Source organism: Neoarius graeffei, chromosome 2 (assembly GCF_027579695.1).
Source record: "Neoarius graeffei isolate fNeoGra1 chromosome 2, fNeoGra1.pri, whole genome shotgun sequence".
Lineage (NCBI taxonomy): Eukaryota > Metazoa > Chordata > Actinopteri > Siluriformes > Ariidae > Neoarius > Neoarius graeffei.
In genome coordinates this window covers 30948394-30969283 of record NC_083570.1, presented here as the reverse complement: position 1 = coordinate 30969283, position 20890 = coordinate 30948394, and the positions used below count along the sequence as shown (strand labels likewise).

At 41.0% G+C, this 20890-nt stretch overlaps 1 protein-coding gene across 5 annotated transcripts in view; it reads right to left on the bottom strand.

Moving 5' to 3' along the window:
• Nucleotides 1-20890, bottom strand: part of sash1a (SAM and SH3 domain containing 1a) — a 266052-nt gene that overhangs the window by 11039 nt on the left and 234123 nt on the right. For all 5 annotated transcript variants that reach the window (XM_060914078.1, XM_060914077.1, XM_060914074.1 and 2 more), the window contains 3 exons: nucleotides 8862-9071; nucleotides 7034-7184; nucleotides 6481-6609 (listed from right to left, as the gene is read on the bottom strand). In XM_060914078.1, coding sequence (XP_060770061.1) covers nucleotides 6481-6609; nucleotides 7034-7184; nucleotides 8862-9071 — 490 coding nt within the window. The remainder of the gene's footprint in view (nucleotides 1-6480; nucleotides 6610-7033; nucleotides 7185-8861; nucleotides 9072-20890) is intronic.

The window sequence follows — 20890 nt, the reverse complement described above, 5'->3', positions numbered from 1 at the left end:
TACGAATTACTACATCAGTGTGGCATGGCATGGAGGTGATCAGCCTGTGGCACTGCTGAGGTGTTACTGAAGCCCAGGTTGCTTTGATAGCAGCCTTCAGCTCGTCTGTATTTTTGGGTTGGTTGTTTCTCATCTTCCTCTTGACAATGCCCATAGATTCTCTCTGGGGTTCAGCTTAGGCAAGTTGGCGTGGGCAATCAAGCACAATAATATCATGGTCAGCAACCTATTTGGTAGTAGTTTTGCCATTGTGGACAGGTGCTAAGTCCTGCTGAAAAAGGAAATCGGCATCTCCATAAAGCTTGTCAGCAGATGGAAGCATGAAGTGCTCTAAAATCTCCTGATAGACAGCTGCGTTCGCTTTGGACTTGATAAAACACAGTGGACCAACACCAGCAGATGACATGGCACCCCAAATCATCACAGACTGTGGAAACTTCACACTTAAATTCATTTGCACTGTGCATTTTCTCATTCTAAAAGATGAAATATTCAAACACCTTGGATTCTGTGCCTCTCCACTCTTCCTCCAAACTCTAGGACCTTGATTTCCAAATGAAATGCAAAATTTACTTTCATTTGAAAAGAGGACTTTGGACCACTGAGCAGCAGTCCAGTTCTTTCTCTCCTTAGTCCAGTTAAGATGCTTCTGATGTTGTCTCTGGTTCAAGAGTGGCTTGATATTAGGAATGTGACAGTTGTAGACCTTTTCCTGAAGACGTCTGGGCATGGTAGCTGTTGATGCACTGACACCAACATCGGTCGACTCCTTGTGAAGCTCTCCCAAGTTCTTGAATTAACTTTTATTGACAATCCTCTCAAGGCTGCAGTCATCCATGTTGCCTGTGCACCTTTTCTAGACAGCCTTTTCAGCAATGACCTTCTGTGGTTTACCCTCCTTGTGGAGGGTGTTGATGACCATCTTCTGGATAACTGTCAAGTCAGCGGTCTTCCCCATGATTGTGGTTGCATGTACTGAACTAGACTGAGAGATACACGGTATTTATACTGTTTTACTCAAACTTGAAATTAAATATTCAAATATTAAAAAAAAAAATTCCAGGTTTTTTTTTTTTGCGCTGTAGGCCATAATTATCAAAATTAAAACAGAAAAATGCTTGAATCATTTTAGTTTATGCGTAATGAGTCCAGAATATATGAAATGTTCACTTTCTTAAAGAAGATATGCAGAACCTTTATTTTTAAATACATTTCTGAGTGAATAGTATCTCCATCCTTGACTCTTATATGCTGCATGAATATAACATGCATATATATATATATATATATATATATATATATATATATATATATATATAAATAAATTTTTTTTTGAGAGTTAAAATCGACCGAAAAGTTGGCATTCAAACTGCCCTGCTCAGCCAGCCAGCCCTGAGTGCGTGACGTCACAGCAGGAACCAGTTTTAAGGCTGAGGCCTTTGACAGCTATAGACCAAAGTCATAAATAAAAATTTATGGTGAAAGTAAGAAATACCATTACCGACTTGCTCAACTAAGACTGATTTGACTTCATTGATTGTGGGTTGACTCTCATTAAAACAGGATAGGTGTTATAACTTATACAACATACAGTACATGTACATGCATGCATTTTCACTGATAAAATGTAAAAGGCTAATTAAATAATCAGATGAACTGAGACAATCACCTTCTGAAGCAAATTAAATAATCTTATACCAGTAACTTAAATACATTATACAAGTTACATGTATTCATCTAAATGCAGGTAAACAACGAGTGGTGGTGTTGTTTTTCTTGTTCTGTATCCAAATGAGAGTAGCATCTTACCCATCTGTGTTCTCGCTTCTTGAAGGCCAACCTTGTGGCCGATTGTTTTGAAACAATCTGACTTTCAGTTGTTTGTTCAGTTCTCCGTTCATTCACTTCTTCCACATAAGGGCGAGATATTGCTGCTGAGGCAAGCATATCTAGCAGAAAAATCAGACGGCTGGGCCACTCATTCTCCATTTTCTCCATACTGAGTACTCCGCCATTACTGCTCGGCTCATGCAATTACTAAAACCCGGTACAGGACGTCACCGGTTTTAGCAACAACCGCGGGGAGGTCACTGCCCGAGCAATAACATGTCTTGTCCCGTCCCGTTCCATCCCCGGTTTTAACAACCACCCTCGGCTCACACTCCAGGAGAACTGGTGCAACTGAACTTACTTTCCTTTTCTTGTAGTTTTCTTTTCCTTTAATTGTTGGTACTGCACCCTCTTTCAATACGGGCTTATAGCCAGCACTCCTCAACAGATCAGAGGTCTCGTACGAGTCTTCAGTAAAATGTGCAGAGCAGAGGAGAGACCACGTCGTAGGCGCCCAATGGCCCGTGAATTTCTCGCAAAATGCGTCCAAATCTTTGCAGTTTGAACATTCTTGGGCTATGAATGCAATGTAAATCCACCTTCTGTCATGTTGCTGCACCCGCCAGCAATACATCTACGTGGCATGGCAATAAATTAGCTTAAAATGGAAGCTCAAAGTTGCAGTCAGCTCTGTGTTTTAGTATAGCAAAAATGGTGATGAGACCGATAGCCTTCCTGCAGTGATGTCACAGATGTCAAGGTCATTCACTCAGACCGCTACCTGTATGAATCACTTTAATTGTAAAAATTACTATATTAGATTTATTGTTAACGCTTAAAACTATTCCTATGCCATTCTTGAGGTCTCAAGGCATTTATTAAGGAATTTTCTTAAACTAAATCAAGATAAAACAGAAGCCATCCTCATTTCCACCCCTTCTATCTTGAAAAAACTGGAGCACTCACAGCTATCTATTCCTGGTTATTTCACCTTCACTACTGTTGAAGTAAGAAATATGGGTGTTATTCTGGATTCTACTCTCTCTTTTGACTCACACATTAAAAATATTACTAAAACAGCTTTCTTTCACCTGAAAAGTCTCTCCAAACTTCATCCCTCTTTAACTTAATCTGCAGCTGAAACACTTATACATGCTTTTATCACCTCAAGACTGGACTACTGCAATGCCCTACTCGATGGCATCCCAGCCAAGCGACTAAATAGGCTGCAATATGTCCAAAACTCAGCTGCTAGGGTACTCACTTACACCAGGCCCTGGGATCATATTACTCCTATTCTCTACAACCTGCATTGGCTCCCAGTCAAATATCGTATCCAGTACAAAATTATCCTGCTTGTCTACAAATCCCTACATAACCTGGCCCCTCCCTATTTATCAAATCTTTTAACTCCATATCAGCTACCTCTAAATCTTCGTTCTACAGATGTCCACCTATTAGTAGTCCCTTATTCTCGGCTCTGCTCTATGGGTGACGGGGCTTTCAGTGTTAAAGTGCTAATGACACGAACATGACTCTATGCAATTTCTTAAATAAACTATACAACATGGCAAACATGTTAGATTTCTGTTATAATTACGTGAAAAGAAGCTGTTGTTACGCGAATATCCAACTTTTAATTGCACAGCGCAAGAAAACTGGGTCCGTGGCTCGCGGCCATGTTGCGATGTCAGCGGAAGAACACGCTGTGGTTCACTGGCTGTTCTACTCTGGTTCTACTCAATGGAAATGGCGCATGAAAACGCCAGTGAACTCTCTAGTGCTAGCTCTTCCTCTTCTGGGAGTCTAGAATTGTGTTGATCTCTTCCGAATAGAATCTATGATAGTCTACCCTCCTTACCCTTTGCCTCTCGTTGTTAGGCAGCAGTTACATGAAAGCCGCAAGCTTTCACAGGCAAATACATGACTGATATCATGCCGACTTTATGATTACATTTATGATTATCATGTAGAATCTATAGCTCTACGTACCTTTATCTTATGTCATTTCACAACACATGTTCTGACAGGAGGACTGTCTTTGGATCCGGCATAGCTACTAGTAGACCCCCTCCGGAATACTGGCAGTGTTGCCAGATTGGGAGGTTTCCCGCCCAGTTGGGCGGTTTCAAGTGCATTTTGGTGGGTTTTGAACATATTGAAAATGTCAGCAGTATCTGGCAACAGATACTGCTGAAGTTTTCCAGCCCAAAATATGTTCAAAACCCACCAAAATGCACTTGAAACCGCCCAACTGGGCGGGAAACCTCCCAATCTGGCAACACTGTGTAGGCACTGCTGATGGTAGTAACACACGTTTGTGCTGAACTGAACACCCAAGAGATTCCTTTAAGCTGGGAAGGGTGTCAAAACAATCCAAATCGAAGTGTTCAGAGCACAGGACGGATGTTGGTGAGAGCTCCCACTTGTCACGAGTGCGCTTGACTTGCTTCACCCACTTCGCATGCAGCTCGGGATCTCTGGGAAACTTGAATAAACTTACCCCATCCTTGTGGGTTTTGGAGCAAAAGCCGGCAACACAACACGAAGGCATAATAACTATATATATAATAATGTCTAATAAAAATACTAATAATGATAAACTGAACACCTGTCGCATCAACAACAAACTGGTAAGTTAGGAGGAAGGTTCTTTCGCTGACGTCATATAGCTCCTCCTCCTCTTTCGTCTCCTGGGTGCTGCAGCCCCGTCAAATTTGCCCAAATAGCCGCGTTTATCATCATAACTTGTAAAATAGGCGCCTTCGTGAATTAATATATGGATCATCGGGAATTACTTTTTATGTTATAAAACATCACCAAAGATGTCAAAAACGTGTCATCAGCACTTTAATGGCCCTAAGCTGTGGAATGCCCTGCCACTAGCGTTGCGCCAATGCTCATCACTGTCCACTTTCAAAAAACAGCTAAAACATATCTTTTTAGCTTGGCCTTTTCTCTCTGATTTTTACTAACGTTATTATCATTATTGATTTCTCATGATTTTTATTATTGTTGTTCTTATCTTATTGTTTTGCTTTTTATTCTTTTACTGTTCAGTGTCCTTGGGTACCTTGAAAGGCACTTATAAATAAAATTTATTATTTATTATTATTATTATTATTATTATTATTTATAAACAAAAAGTGAGGCCATGGTTCTGCGTATCTCCTTTAAGTAAGTGATGGAAAATAGTGAACTTTTTCACAATATTCAAATTTTTTGAGATGCATTAGTGTTTAAAAATTTAAAATCTGTAAATGAGAAAATTGAAATTGGCCACAGTATATATGCAGGCAAATATGCTGTGTTACTCATGAGATGTTGTGATTGAGGATTGTTAATAATAATGTTTATTCAGCCACAATATGAATATGAACCAGGCTTTACTTTAAAACTGGATAAGCATGATAAAACCTTGAGATCATTAGTATGAAGCATGCAAGTATGTGTGTGTAGAAAATGTATAGAGATCAAAGAACTTTGGTTGGACAAGCATCAAATGAAATGCCTAAAGAAATTCATGCAACAGAGATGAAGGTTATTTAGAGTGGCATGTGAGTAATCAGCAGCTGCAGTCCAAGTAAAATTGAGAAAGACAGGCACTGCATGATTTTGTAATGAAATCCAAGTAGAACTCATGTTTAATAAGAATTGTGAATGTGCAAATGGCATGGAAAGAAAAACAGACCAAAAACCAGGAAAAGGGCAAGAAAGATGTACAATGTTTAGATCATTTTGGGTTTATTTTCCACTATGGCAAATTGCACTTTATTTCCCATCCCTCACAGACAAAGTGGGTCAGTATCACAACATGCCATATGAGTGTTAAGAAGACAGGAAATTAAAATATATAACAGATTTTAAGCACAGAGCAACAAGAGTATCTGAAATATGGATGCACAGCTCAGGCCCTGCATAATAATATATTCATATATAGGCTTCTTAGTAAAAGTTCCCAGCAACAAAATTTGCTTTGTACAGACTAGTAACTAAAAAAATCTAACTTTGTGAATAATTTTTAAGGCACAGATTAGCTGTACAACAAAGCCACTTGACATGCACGCACACAGAACATTCCTAAAATAGCACAGGGTATTGATGATAAGCAGGAAAAAAAGAGTTTTCAGATACAACTTACTTCACAATGCAGCTCTAAAGGGTCAAATTACTTAGCTTAGGAGTCTGTAAACTAATTTTGCACCAGATTAGAGATTTCTGAGTCTTCTGCGCTTGGACCCACATTTGCTTAGTTATCATCTTGTGCTCTTCAGAATATTGCATGTGCTAAACAGTTGTCTTACTAATATTAAGAAGGGTTGAGAATGATGTAGCTTAAAAATATCAGTCATGTGTGTCAGAGTGATGAAGAGGTAGGGCTAGAAGATGAAGAGTGGAGTCTTTAGATGGAAAGGTGTGATTATTCAGCCCATAAAGAAAGACGGGAGAAAAGGAAGAATGATGAGGAAGCCAGGGCAGAATGACAGCATGGTATTTGATCCTGAGGTGATGACGGAGTTTCATCGGCTGTTAGCAAGTATGGGCAGAAAAGAGACGTGGTCTACCAAAGAGAGGCAGATGTCATGGCAGTGCTAATGCTAGGTTGGAGATGAGGATGCAATGGAGGATGCTAAAATAGTGCCTGGTTACCGTTCTCCAGGTTTTCGCTGCTTTCATAGCAACCAGAGTCCCGTGGGGAGTTAGTTGCCAAGCCCCTCCCCTCACAGAAGAGTTTTTCTTGGGAGCCAGAAAGGGCACTGCGCTCAGGGTCACTGCTGCCTGTAATGGCGCACACACACACACACACACACACACACACACACACACACAGTGTCAAAATGTGTATCTCTAATTATATAAAATATTTAGCATTGAGATGCATTACTGAGCCCAAAGTGGTACTGGCACAGAAAGAAGTGTGTTTCACCACAAAGGATGAAAACTTTTGATAAAACGGTTTGTTGCAGTGAGTAGGACTGGAAAAACTTCCTGAGGCATAGAGCAGGATTGGTCAAAATTTACTTGAGCATGAGTGGGATTGATTAAACCTTCTGCGGGAGTGAGTGGGATTGGGACAAAATGTCTTTGAGAATAAGTGGGATTGATGAAACTTTCTGCAGGAGTGAGAGGGACTGATGAAATTTTCTGTAAGCGTGAGTAGAAGTAGGATTAAAAAAGTCCTTCACAGCATTGGTATACTCACTATCATATTCCTGTAGTAGCTCTATAGCAGTGAGCAGTACAGCCCTGTGTTGAGGGTCTCTGATGTTCAACTCATCCAGATCCTCTTCTTCAAGCAGCTTAAAAGTGTCCAAATCCTCATAGCCATTAAACAAGAATGTAGGCATGTGCTCCTGAAACACACAAGTCAGCACCATCATGTGTTCAAAGCTGAAACACCAAACACAATGAATTTTAATTAATCTATGAGAATGAAATTGTGCTTGTTCAGATAAAACTAGCTACCCAGTTGTTTGACAGTTTGCAAAACTGACACAATGGATATTTATAATCGTTGTTTATTGAAACTGCTGTGACTGATTCACCACCTTCGTTTTAAACTCTTGTTCCTGCTCATTGCATTTATTTTTGTAAAACTTAATCCTTCCATCACATGTCAAGTTCATGTAGCACAAATCCAATACAGCTGTAAGACACTGGAAAAGTGGCACATTCTCGGCACTACTGGAGCTGAGTGGAGGTTTTATTTCTTTCAACACATCAAAATTAAATTAACAATTCAATGAAATATGAAGTGAATTCCACACACTGTACAATTTCTTTTTTTTAAAGATATTTTTTTGGGCTTTTTTCACCTTTTTATTATTGGATAGGACAGTGTAGAGACAGGAAATGAGCGGGAGAGAGAGACGGGGAGGGATCGGGAAATGACCTTGGGCCGGAATCGAACCCAGGTCCCTAGATTTATGGTATGGCGCCTTATCCACCTGAGCCACGACGCCCCCGCTGTGCAATTTCACTTTGTGTCTTTTCTATGTACGGGTGCTCAGCTGTTCTCCCAGACACAGCTCATTTAGTCTTACTCATGGACTCAAAACAACTTATATATATATATATATATATATATATATATATATATATATATATATATTAGTGCTGTCAAAAATGTGGCGTTATTAACGCGTTAACTTGACTCAATTTTAACGGCGATAATTTTTTTATCACGAGATTAACGGTCTGTGACATGATGCCACGCCCCGCACAGCCAGAGTCCTCTGCCCTCCCCCGAAGAGCCACGGTGCTCCGATCGTGTTCCCATCGGCGGCTCCAGCCCCACTTTGCAGTGGCTGTGACAAGACGTGTTATGCTCTGCGCGATCACCGATCGCGCGCTAACTTCGGATATGCAAATGCTTCCCGTTACACACGATTGCTATGTCAATAAACATCATTTTGCCAATATTTTAGAGACCCCCCAACATTTCCCAAATCATGTTTTCAAGGGATCTCATGTCTGTTTCAGGGGATCTCGGATCCCCCGAGTACCCCCGTAGTTCGAACGGTGAGCAAGCCCATTCACTTTTTTATGCTGATAAGAGAATTACAATGGTTTTTCATGTGACAAAAATGTGCGATTAAATTGCGATTAATCGCGAGTTAACTATGACAGTCGCGACATTAATCGCGATTAAATATTTTAATCGCTTGACAGCACTAATATATATATACACACCGGTATATGTGTGTGTGTGTGTGTGTGTGTGTATTACTCTGCCACACACACACACACACACACACACACACACACACACACACACACACAAAGTCTAAAGGATGGATTGCTGTCTTTGGATGGTCATGAAGTCATTATATGTATGGTTGAAATTGACATTCAGTTCCATCTGGGGGGAAAAAACGTGGGAGAGTCACAGTCTTTCATTACCACAAGAACCACCTCCATTCTCTCTCCATCTCTGTCACTCACGTTCTGTCATTATAGCTTCAGGCGAAATGAAAGGAAAGCTCTAGACTCAACACACTGCCTCTCATATATTTGTTTCTCCCTCTCACCTTTAGGTTGATTCTTTCTAAAAGCTCTTCTACAGAGCTGGGTTTTGGAGCTCGACCCTTTCTCCTCCTTCTCATGGTGCGTTTGGGTTTCTCCTCCTCCTCTCCTAGGACGTCCACATAGATAAATTTGAAGGTACCGACCTTGTTGTTGAGGAGCCCCATCCATGTGCCCATTGGCGGCTTACTGATGATGTCAATCACATCTCCTCTCTGAACAAGGCCAAAGAAGACAGACACAAAGACAGAAAGATAAATGGAGAGAGTAAACATATATGAGGTTCGGTTAAACAAGTAAAGTTTCAAAGAACTCATCACTGCTCTACCCAAACCTCATGTTGCCTATAGGTTGTAACTCATAATTCCCAAATGCTGACTGTAAAAAAACAACAAAACAACAAACAAACAAACAAAAAAACAGCACCTGAAATTGGAATTGCTACTCAGGAGCTTGCAATGGCCTCTTCGACTCCTGAGTTCCTCTTATCAACATTTATATATATATATATATATATATATATATATATATATATATATATATATATAAAAGACATATTCTATTGTTAAATCTATAACATTGACTATACGGTGGTGCTTGAAAGTTTGTGAACCCTTTAGAATTTTCTATATTTCTGCATAAATATGACCTAAACCATCATTTCACACAAGTCCTAAAAGTAGATAAAGAGAACCCAGTTAAACAAATGAGAAAAAAATATTATACTTGGTAATTTATTTATTGAGGAAAATGATCCAATATTACATATCTGTGAGTGGCAAAAGTATGTGAACCTTTACTTTCAGTATCTGGTGTGACCCCCTTGTGCAGCAATAACTGCCACTAAACGTTTACGGTAACTGTTGATCAGTCCTACACACTGACTTGGAGGAATTTTAGCCCATTCCTCCATACAGAAGAGCTTCAACTTTGGGATGTTGGTGGGTTTTCTCATATGAACTGCTCACTTCAGGTCCTTCCACAACATTTCGATTACATTAAGGTCAGGACTTTGACTTGGCCATTCAAAAACATGAACTTTATTCTTCTTTAACCATTCTTTGGGAGAACAACTTATGTGCTTAGGGTCGTTGTCTTGCTGCATGACCCACCTTCTCTTGAGATTCAGTTCATGGACAGATGTCCTGACATTTTCATTTAGAATTCGTTGGTATAATTTAGAATTCATTGTTCCATCAATGATGGCAAGCCATCCTGGCCCAGATGCAACAAAACAGGCCCAAACCATGATATTACCACCACCATGTTTCAGAGATGGGATAAGGTTCTTATGCTGGAATGCAGTGTTTTCCTTTCTCCAAACATAATGCTTCTCATTTAAACCGAAAAGTTCTATTTTTAGCCTCATCCATCCACAAAACATTTTTCCAATTGCCTTCTGGCTTGTCCACGTGATCTTTAGCAAACTGCAGACGAGCAGCAATGTTATTTTTGGAGAGCAGTGGCTTTCTCCTTGCATCTCTGCCATGCACACCATTGTTGTTCAGTGTTCTCCTGATGGTGGACTCATGAACATTAACATTAGCCAATGTGAGAGAGGCCTTCAGTTGCTTAGAAGTTACCCTGGGGTCCTTTGTGACCTCGTGGACTATAACACGCCTTGCTCTTGGAGTGATCTTTGCTGGTCGACCACTCCTGGGGAGGGTAACAATGGTCTTGAATTTCCTACATTTGTACACAGTCTGTCTGACTGTGGATTGGTGGAGTCCAAACTCTTTAGAGATGGTTTTGTAATCTTTTCCAGCCTGATGAGCATCAACAATGCTTTTTCTGAGGTCCTCAGAAATCTCCTTTGTTCATGCCATGATGCACTTCCACAAACATGTGTTGTGAAGATCAGACTTTAATAGATCCCTGTTCTTTAAATAAAACAGGGTGCCCACTCACACCTGATTGTCATTCCATTGATTGAAAACACCTGACTCTAATTTCACCTTCAAATTAACTGCTAATCATTTAAACCGAAAAGTTCTGAGGTAACTGAGGTAAACCCAAAACTAGACTCATGGCAGTTTGCCTACAAATGCCACAGAAGCACAAATGATGCTATAAGTAGCATCACCCACCTAGTTTTAAAGCACCTTGAGGACCCAAAGGCTTATGCACGTTTACTTTTTATTGATTTTAGCTCTGCTTTTAACACAATTCAGCCCTTTTTACTACTAGATACACTGAAGAACATGGGTGTCAGCACTTTTATCATTAAATGGTATTATTCATTTTTAACAAACAGGATGGAGTATGTAAGAGTCCATAAAGCAACCTCACAATTTAAATCCATAAGTACAGGGGCTCCTCAAGGTTGTGTGAGTTCTCCTGTACTCTTCACCATCTATACGAATGAATGTGTGAGTAAACACTCACACAACTACATTGTTAAATTTTCTGATGACACTGCCATTTTGGGCCTTTTGCATAAAGACCAGGATGCAGGACCATACCACCTAGAAATTAAGCAGTTTGTAGACTGGTGTGATGCCCATCACCTGGTTGTCAATGTAAAGAAAATGGAAGAAATTATATTTGACCCCAGAGCAGTTTCTGATTCAAGACCAGTATGCATCCACAACACCCCCATCAGTCAGGTCTGCTCCTATAAATACCTGGGTGTACTTATGGACAGCTCACTTACATGGCATGTTCACATTGACAGTCTATGCACTAAACTCCAGCAGACGATGTATTTTTTAAGACGACTAAGACTGTATGGTGTTAGTAGCAGGCTTCTGTTTTTATTTTTTCAAATGGTTTTAGAAAGTGTGATACAGTATGGTATGGAAACCTGGTATTTTTCGACATTTTCTAAATATATCTAAAATGATTATTTTCATCCTAAAATGTGGTCAAGATATTGGGACATACTAACACAAAGCTTACAGCCTTGTATTTAAAAACACTATGAAAGTAGTGGATTCTGAATTGTCAAAAAAAAAAAAAGTCCTCTCCGAGAATCACTTCATTTGTTTCTCCCAGCCCTGCTTAAAGCTACACTTAATCTTCTTTATCTTATAGCAGATTACACAAAACTACCATACACATGTCGAAAAATCTGACTGTCCAGTTAAAAGCAAAGTTGGGGCATCTGGTCAAAATTGCACTTAAAATTGTTGGTCATACAGATCAAGGTTATATGCAATCTCTCTATGAAAAGTCAGTGCTCAGGGAGGCACTGAAGATTTTAGATGACCTCACCCATATATTGCACCAGGAATTTAGGCCCAATCCCAATTCTAATTTCTACCCCTACCCCTCCCCCTTCCCCTCCGCCTTCCCCTTGGCCCTTCCCCTTGAAACTGAGCTACAAGGGATAGGGCTTGAAATTCAACCCTTACGTATTGGGATAGCCCTTCAACGATCGCATACGTCATCGCGTACCTCCGTCAGCGTTTACGTTAGCAAAACGCGACCAAATGCGTCATTGGCTGCGACCAGCCGCTACAGTCAGAGCCAGAACCAGAAATCTCTGCTGGCAGGGTGTGATTTGTTAACTAACACCACTGAATGGGATATCTTTGGTGCTTCGTGCACCACATCCGACAGAATGAGGTGTCAGAACACTCATGTAAACAATAAAAGCGAGAATAACAGAACAAAACGTACGCAGTAAAGCAACCGAAAACAATACTCACTCCCAAAGCTTTTTAGCAGCAGCTTGGATTTCAGAAATCGCTGCTCATTCTCAGCTCGAAAGCGAATCAAGCGGCGTGTTTCCTCTGGATAACAACTTAAAACACGTAAATAATGGAGAAAATACATTTATAACAATCTTTCGCCGCGGGAACCGCCATCTTTCTGAAATCCGCATGAAATCTCGCTGAAATCCGCATGGCATTGTGGGAAATCACTCAAACCCCTTCGTTCGGAGTCAGCTCCAGGAAAATCTCCGTTTGGAGGGGTACGGAAGCCCTCCCCCTTCCCCTACCCCTCCGCGTTAACTGGGATTGGGATACCCCTACCCCTTCACGTGAACGCGCAAAATGGAGGGGAAGGGCCAAGGGGTTGGTCCAAGGGGTGAAATGGGATTCGGCCTTATTCTGCTACCCTCAGGGAGATGTTTTAGAACACCACATTGCAGACTGAGCAAATATAAAAACTTTTTTCTACCAACAGTTATCAAAATGCTCAATGACAGATAGCAGCCATGCTATGCAGTACACAGTTTTTTTTATGTATAGTTTTATGTTTATGTATAGGTCAATGTTTTTATGTATTCCATGTCTTAATGTACTGTATGCATGTTGTATGTGTTGCAGTGACTGTTTAAGCCTAACACAAATTTCCCCCCTGGGGACAATAAAGTACACTCTACTCTACTCTACTCTACTCTACATCCTAGAGGTTCACATACTTTTGCCACTCACAGATATGTAATATTGGCTCATTTTCCTCAATAAATAAATTACCAAGTATAATATTTTTGTCTCATTTGTTTAACTGGTTTCTCTTTATCTACTTTTAGGACTTGTGTGAAAATCTGATGTTTTAGGTCATATTTATGCAGAAATATAGAAAATTCTAAAGGGTTCACAAACTTTCAAGCACCACTGTAATGCAATTTAAACACTGATGCTCTTTTGAGTCGGAAAATATACATAGCTCATCATAGTTAGCTGAATAGCTTTTGTCTAAAAAATATGAACAGAGAGGTGTCCAAGTTTTTCCCCCATATTGTACCACAGAGGTAAAAAATTGCAGAGTAATTTGAGTTTATAAAGCACTATTGGGATTAGATTGGTTTTACACAGGGACCTGGCTAATGTAATTATTACTGGAGTATCTCTGGGATTTTTGGCCCTTCTGAATATCTCAGTAAAGTTTTACTCATGACACACATCTAGAAAGATTACGTTGTATTTCATCTTCTTTCATTTCCTGTCTCCTGTGAGTACTGAAATGTATCTCTGGCTGTTAGCCTAATTGTCACACATTTACTGTCAATTTAATGTAAATGCTAACAAGTGGGCGGCACGGTGGTGTAGTGGTTAGCGCTGTCGCCTCACAGCAAGAAGGTCTGGGTTCGAGCCCCGTGGCCAGCGAGGGCCTTTCTGTGCGGAGTTTGCATGTTCTCCCCGTGTCCGCGTGGGTTTCCTCCGGGTGCTCCGGTTTCCCCCACAGTCCAAAGACATGCAGGTTAGGTTAACTGGTGACTCTAAATTGACCGTAGGTGTGAATGTGAGTGTGAATGGTTGTCTGTGTCTATGTGTCAGCCCTGTGATGACCTGGCGACTTGTCCAGGGTGTACCCCGCCTTTCGCCCGTAGTCAGCTGGGATAGGCTCCAGCTTGCCTGCGACCCTGTAGAACAGGATAAAGCGGCTAGAGATAATGAGATGAGATGCTAACAAGTTCTTGTCTTGAAGTTCAGCACTTCTTATACCTGACTTCTGCACTTGTTGTACATTGCACTGAATAAGAGTGTCTACTAAATGCCTGTAATGTAGTGTAATGTAATGAAAAAAAAGGCCAGTAGAAATAAACCCAGCTAATAAAGTACCAGTCAAAAGTTTGGACACACCAACTAATTCAGTGGTTTGACTTTATTTTTATTAATTAGAAGACACTTCATGTCTCAGTGTAATGAGGGAATGTCATTTCTATTTACTTAGTTGAGTGGTTCTTGACATAATACAGATTACTACAGTTGTGGAATAGGGCTATTTACTGTATTATTATTATTATTATTATTTATAATGTACTGTTTGATGATCTCAAACACATTAAGAAGGCAAGAAATTCCACTAATTGACTTTTGACGAGGCACAGCTGTTAATTGAAAAGCATTCCAGATGATTACCTCATGAAGCTGGTTAAAATAATACTAATAGTGTGCAAAACATCATCAAGGTAAATGGTGGCTACTTTGTAGAATCTAAAATATGAAACATATTTTGTTTTGTTTTTTAAACACTTTTTTGTTTACCACAAAATTCCATATGTTATTTCATCAGTATTGTTGTACAAAATGTACAAATATTGTACAATGTACAAAATAGTCAAAATACAGAAAAACTGGTGAATGAGTAGGTCTGTACAAACATTGACTGGTTCTTATATATGGTACTGTGCAAAAGTCTTCGGCACCCTATTTTTTTTTATCCGAACTTTGCTATAGATTTCTATTTTATGACTTCTACATTATTGAGTCAGTACAAAAACATTTTAGAGTCCCAAACGATCGTTTTCCAGCAAAGACTTAAATGTTAGAGGAAAAAAAAGTTTGTATCTGAGCAGCATAAGAGACCACTTTTCAGATTAAAAAAGAGAACATCATGAAGGCTACTGGGTTTTGCTGCAAAATTAAGAAGCAAATGTGACACTCAAACCCTGTGTCCGAAATCACTCACTCGTTCACTACTCCCTACTCACTATATAGGGAATTACTATATAGAGGACTATACAGTGAGCTCATTGATAAAATGAAAAAACGCTTTTGGACACTACTCCATCGCATTGTTATTTATGTCATTACTGTCGCACAATTAAAATGTGCCAGATCAGTCACCTTGTGGGTTTTCAAAATACTAAATATGTGCATGTATTTTTGTGATAAATACATATTATACTGAGCATATTTCCCACACTAATAAATACAAAGTACTTTGTGTCTGCTGCATCTTTCAGTTCTTTTAAATCAATGCTGAATACTTTCTTCTTTGCCGCTGCCTTTTATTAAATCAAATTTGAGGCTTTTGATTTGATTTCTTTCAGCGCAACCACAATGCATGATGGAATATATTGCTTGGTTAGTGACCATCGGTTGTACGGTAACTACTTTTCATGATGCACTGTGGGATACTTTGAGTGCACTATATAGGGTGTAATAATTCTCACTACACATTCGGACAGCACTACAAAATGGAGACCTCACTATATAGTCCACTATATAGTGAGTAGGAAGTGATTTCGGACACAGGGAAAGTGTCCAGAAGAACTGTGGCTGCTTCTGCAAGATGTTCAGTAAAGCCTACAGCTCATTTCCTTATAAAATTGTACCTGAGACTACTTTTTTTTTTAAGCGTCTCACACCAAATATTGACTTTGTTTCATTCATTATGGCTTACTGCTAAAAATTAGCAGTAAGCCATAATAAATTTAAATTTATAGTAATTTTTTTTAATGTTGAAACATTTCATTTCATTATTTTTAAGCCATTTTGGTCTACAGCATTTCTTTACATGTGCCTAAGACGTTTGCACACACACACACATTTTATTTATATATATATATATATATATATATATATAGAGAGAGAGAGAGAGAGAGAGAGAGAGAGAGAGAGAGAGAGAGGGCTATTACACGGTTGCATGAAGTAAGCAAAGCGAAAGAGTGATATATTTTTCAACATAAGATCAACTTCATATCTTCATACCACCATTTAATGTTCTTTATATTATATGGACACATCCACAAAAAAATTTAAGTTAATCAAAAGAATTTTAATTTTGAACCAGTTCACCATTTTGACAATACGGATCAAGTCAGCGGGAAAACACTGGGAATGATGTCATTTGAGTGAAATATTGGGAATTATTATACATACAGGACACTTTTTCCATGGAATAAAAACATGTATTCTATTCCCTTCTTGCAGGTTTCATTCATTTGGTTCAATAATATGCAATACTCTTAGCATATTGCTTATTCTACCCAATGGAGAATGAGTGTTCAATATGGTTTACGATATTGCATGCTGTCAAGACAACATGACATCACGTGTCAGAGCTGATGCGAATAGCCAATGGGAAAGTTTTCTGCTGCACAAGCACATAACTATTTTTTTATTCGCTGGGAAAGAGAAAGACGAGGATAATCCAGTGCTAGGATTAGCTATGCTATTATTAAACACTAAATAAATTAACTGAAAACTGAAACTAAAGATGCACTGAACACCCGAAAGGCTAACAAAACTTCATTAGATATTCTTCACGCATATTTACAAGCACTAGTGAATCATTACTATTAGAGATGGGACTTCAGCTCAGCCAAAACTTAGCCAGACACACCAAAGAAGCAACAGGGCAATGGATTTTGCAAGGGATTAGTGGCAGGCTGCCAGGGACGTCCGTTGTGTGTTGTCGATGCTGATTTTAAAAGTAACTAATTGCCGCTTTTCCACTACAAACGCGGCTGAGCCGTGCCGTGCCGAGTCGAGCTGAGTCGAGCTGAGCGGGGCTGTTGGAGTTGCATTTCGACTACAACCGCGCTGAACCGTGCTGGCTGGAAGTGGGTGGACACATTGGGTGGAGTTAGCGAAAGTGGGTGGACGTCACGTGATGTCGTTAAGCAGCGCAAACAGTGACATCAGTGACAGTGGCGGAACAAGTCAGAGCCGGGCCGGGGGCGGGGCAAATGACCGGGCACTTTATTAAAGCTTATCATAACATCATTTTAGGCTACAAAATGTCCGCAACTGCGGTGTTTACCAATTTCAACACTACCGGGTGCAACTATGTTATTTAGTACATCAAGTCCTTCAAACGAACATGTAACTCAGAAACAAAAAACATTAGGATACTGTACATGGCTCATAATAAAACATCAATAGCCTATACTGCGCACATTATTTGAAGGGCATACGAATGAGCACTCAGAGGTTGCAACGGTGACAGGAAGAGTCAGAAATAAAAGGAGGGCAGTGCAAACCTCACTGAATGCACTGTGTTTACCAATTTCAACACTACGGGGTGCAACTATGTTATTTTGTACATTAAGTCCTTCAAACGAACATGTAACTCAGAAACAAAAAAACATTAGGCGACATACTGTACATGGCTCATAATAAAACATCAATAGCCTACTGCGCGCATTATTTGAAGGGCATACGACGAGACTTGCGCTCCGCGAACTCGTGAACGATGCTCTGTATGTCACTGATTCAGTGATCTTTTAAGCGGTAGTCTCACGACCCGAATAGTAAACAATAAACATGGATGACATGGAGTCGTTAGTGTGGCTGGTCTTGGTGCTGTGGCTTGTTGTCACCGACAACGCGGACAGATACTGGCAAGAGCGTATAGATGAGGCGAGGCGCATAAGGCTTCAGAAATTCTCGTAATTCGTAATTATTATTCTTCCGGGTTTGCGGTGTTTACAGATCCCAGCGCGCTCGCGGGGCGTGTGTGGGCATGTGAGGACACTCCTCCTCACCAATCAGTGCACAGGGGAGTGTCTGCTCACGCCCCCAGCCTCAGTCGGCACGGCTTGGCTCGCTTCAGCCCCACTCCAAAACGGTGCGAGTTTTAGGGGCTAAGCAGGGCTGAAACGAGCTGAGTCGTGCCGGTTTTTGGTAGTCGAAACGCGAGCCGTGTCGGGCTGAAGTGAGCTGAAGCGAGCTGAAGTGAGCTGAAAAACCCTTTGTCAGCTCACTTCAGCTCGCTTCAGCTCACTTCAGCCCGACACGGCTCGCGTTTCGACTACCAAAAACCGGCACGACTCAGCTCGTTTCAGCCCTGCTTAGCCCCTAAAACTCGCACCGTTTTGGAGTGGGGCTGAAGCGAGCCAAGCCGTGCCGACTGAGGCTGGGGGCGTGAGCAGACACTCCCCTGTGCACTGATTGGTGAGGAGGAGTGTCCTCACATGCCCACACACGCCCCGCGAGCGCGCTGGGATCTGTAAACACCGCAAACCCGGAAGAATAATAATTACGAATTACGAGAATTTCTGAAGCCTTATGCGCCTCGCCTCATCTATACGCTCTTGCCAGTATCTGTCCGCGTTGTCGGTGACAACAAGCCACAGCACCAAGACCAGCCACACTAACGACTCCATGTCATCCATGTTTATTGTTTACTATTCGGGTCGTGAGACTACCGCTTAAAAGATCACTGAATCAGTGACATACAGAGCATCGTTCACGAGTTCGCGGAGCGCAAGTCTCGTCGTATGCCCTTCAAATAATGCGCGCAGTAGGCTATTGATGTTTTATTATGAGCCATGTACAGTATGTCGCCTAATGTTTTTTTGTTTCTGAGTTACATGTTCGTTTGAAGGACTTAATGTACAAAATAACATAGTTGCACCCCGTAGTGTTGAAATTGGTAAACACAGTGCATTCAGTGAGGTTTGCACCGCCCTCCTTTTATTTCTGACTCTTCCTGTCACCGTTGCAGCCTCTGAGCGCTCATTCGTATGCCCTTCAAATAATGTGCGCAGTATAGGCTATTGATGTTTTATTATGAGCCATGTACAGTATCCTAATGTTTTTTGTTTCTGAGTTACATGTTCGTTTGAAGGACTTGATGTACTAAATAACATAGTTGCACCCGGTAGTGTTGAAATTGGTAAACACCGCAGTTGCGGACATTTTGTAGCCTAAAATGATGTTATGATAAGCTTTAATAAAGTGCCCGGTCATTTGCCCCGCCCCCGGCCCGGCTCTGACTTGTTCCGCCACTGTCACTGATGTCACTGTTTGCGCTGCTTAACGACATCACATGACGTCCACCCACTTTCGCTAACTCCACCCAATGTGTCCACCCACTTCCAGCCAGCACGGTTCAGCGCGGTTGTAGTCGAAATGCAACTCCAACAGCCCCGCTCAGCCCGACTCAGCTCGACTCGGCACGGCACGGCTCAGCCGCGTTTGTAGTGGAAAAGCGGCATAAGTAAATTACACAGGGAAATGAAGTATACTGGGGCGAGTGTGCGTGGAAGAAGAGCCTGGAGACAGAAATCTTAGGCCCTGTCCACATGGCAATGGATTCAGGTGAATCTGATAAAATTGTTTATCGTTTCGGCCTGGCGTCCACACGGCACCGGTGTTTTGGGTGCCCCAAAATGAAATCTTTTGAGAACGGGTTCCAGAGTGAAAAAATCTGGCAACGGCGCCGTTGCAAAGTCGTCTGGATGAGTAGAACGGATTTGTTTACAATGATGTCACAACCACATGACTGTCAGTGCTTCACGCCGGGTAGAAGTGTAACGAACTCGATGCGAGTTGTCAACAAATCCTATAACTTGGTTCATGAAACGCACTTACAAAATATTTTCACTGTGAATATTTATTGTGTAATGGTGCAAAGTGTGAGAGAGAGAGAGAGAGAGAGAGAGAGAGAGAGAGAGAATAGCCCTTAGAGCAGAGTCTTTAGTCCAAACACTGCAGAAGCAGTACCAAACCGCGCACCGCCCATGCGCTTTCCAAAAACAAAAACAATCCCGCCAGCAAAAATAGGAAAAAAAAAGGAGCGATCTCACATCTTCAGATGTTGGTTTAAGTCCGACAATACATTCCTCAAAAAGGGCGTAGAAGAACAAAGTAATCCATCAACGTGTAGCATTCAATTTATTCCAGACCATTAAAGAATTCTGGAGGATATCAGAATGCTGGCGTACCGGCTTCCATCTACCCCCATTCATTCCTCTTTCCGCGTCTTTCGTTTTACGCTACTGATTAATAATCAAAACTTTATGTGGCTAATGCTACAGAAGAAGGGGTTTATGCACATGCGTCTACTTCTATTGTTCTGGTGTCTCCGATGGGACCATCTTACAGCGCACGTAGTGGTGTGGCATGTGTATTGCATCATTTTCAGCAAGCGTTGCGTTGTCATATGTACCTGAAATTTTACTGATCCGTTGCCCATGTGGACGCGATATTTAAAAAAAAAAAATCTCGTTGCCGTTGTCGTGTGGATGTAGCCTTAGTTTCTCAGTCGTTAGCCTGTGCTAACTGCTCTTGATAGCACTAGCTTAACTGCTTTATTAGCATTTGGCAACACTACCGATGAACACTACACCAGCTGGAAGGTGACTTCACTGCCGCACTGACGGCACCCCCTTGCGGTTAACCCTTTGGGGTTGAGAGCTTCGCCAGTGAAGCTCGGCAGGTTTAGAATGAATAGGTCATGTATTTAGATAAATATGTTCATGATTTTTTTATCATACAAGCATGATAAACATATTGACAAACTTTATACTTTACACATTCCGATGTGGCAGCACGGTGGTGTAGTGATTAGCGCTGTCGCCTCACAGCAAGAAGGTCCGGGTTCGAGCCCAGTGGCCGGCGAGGGTCTT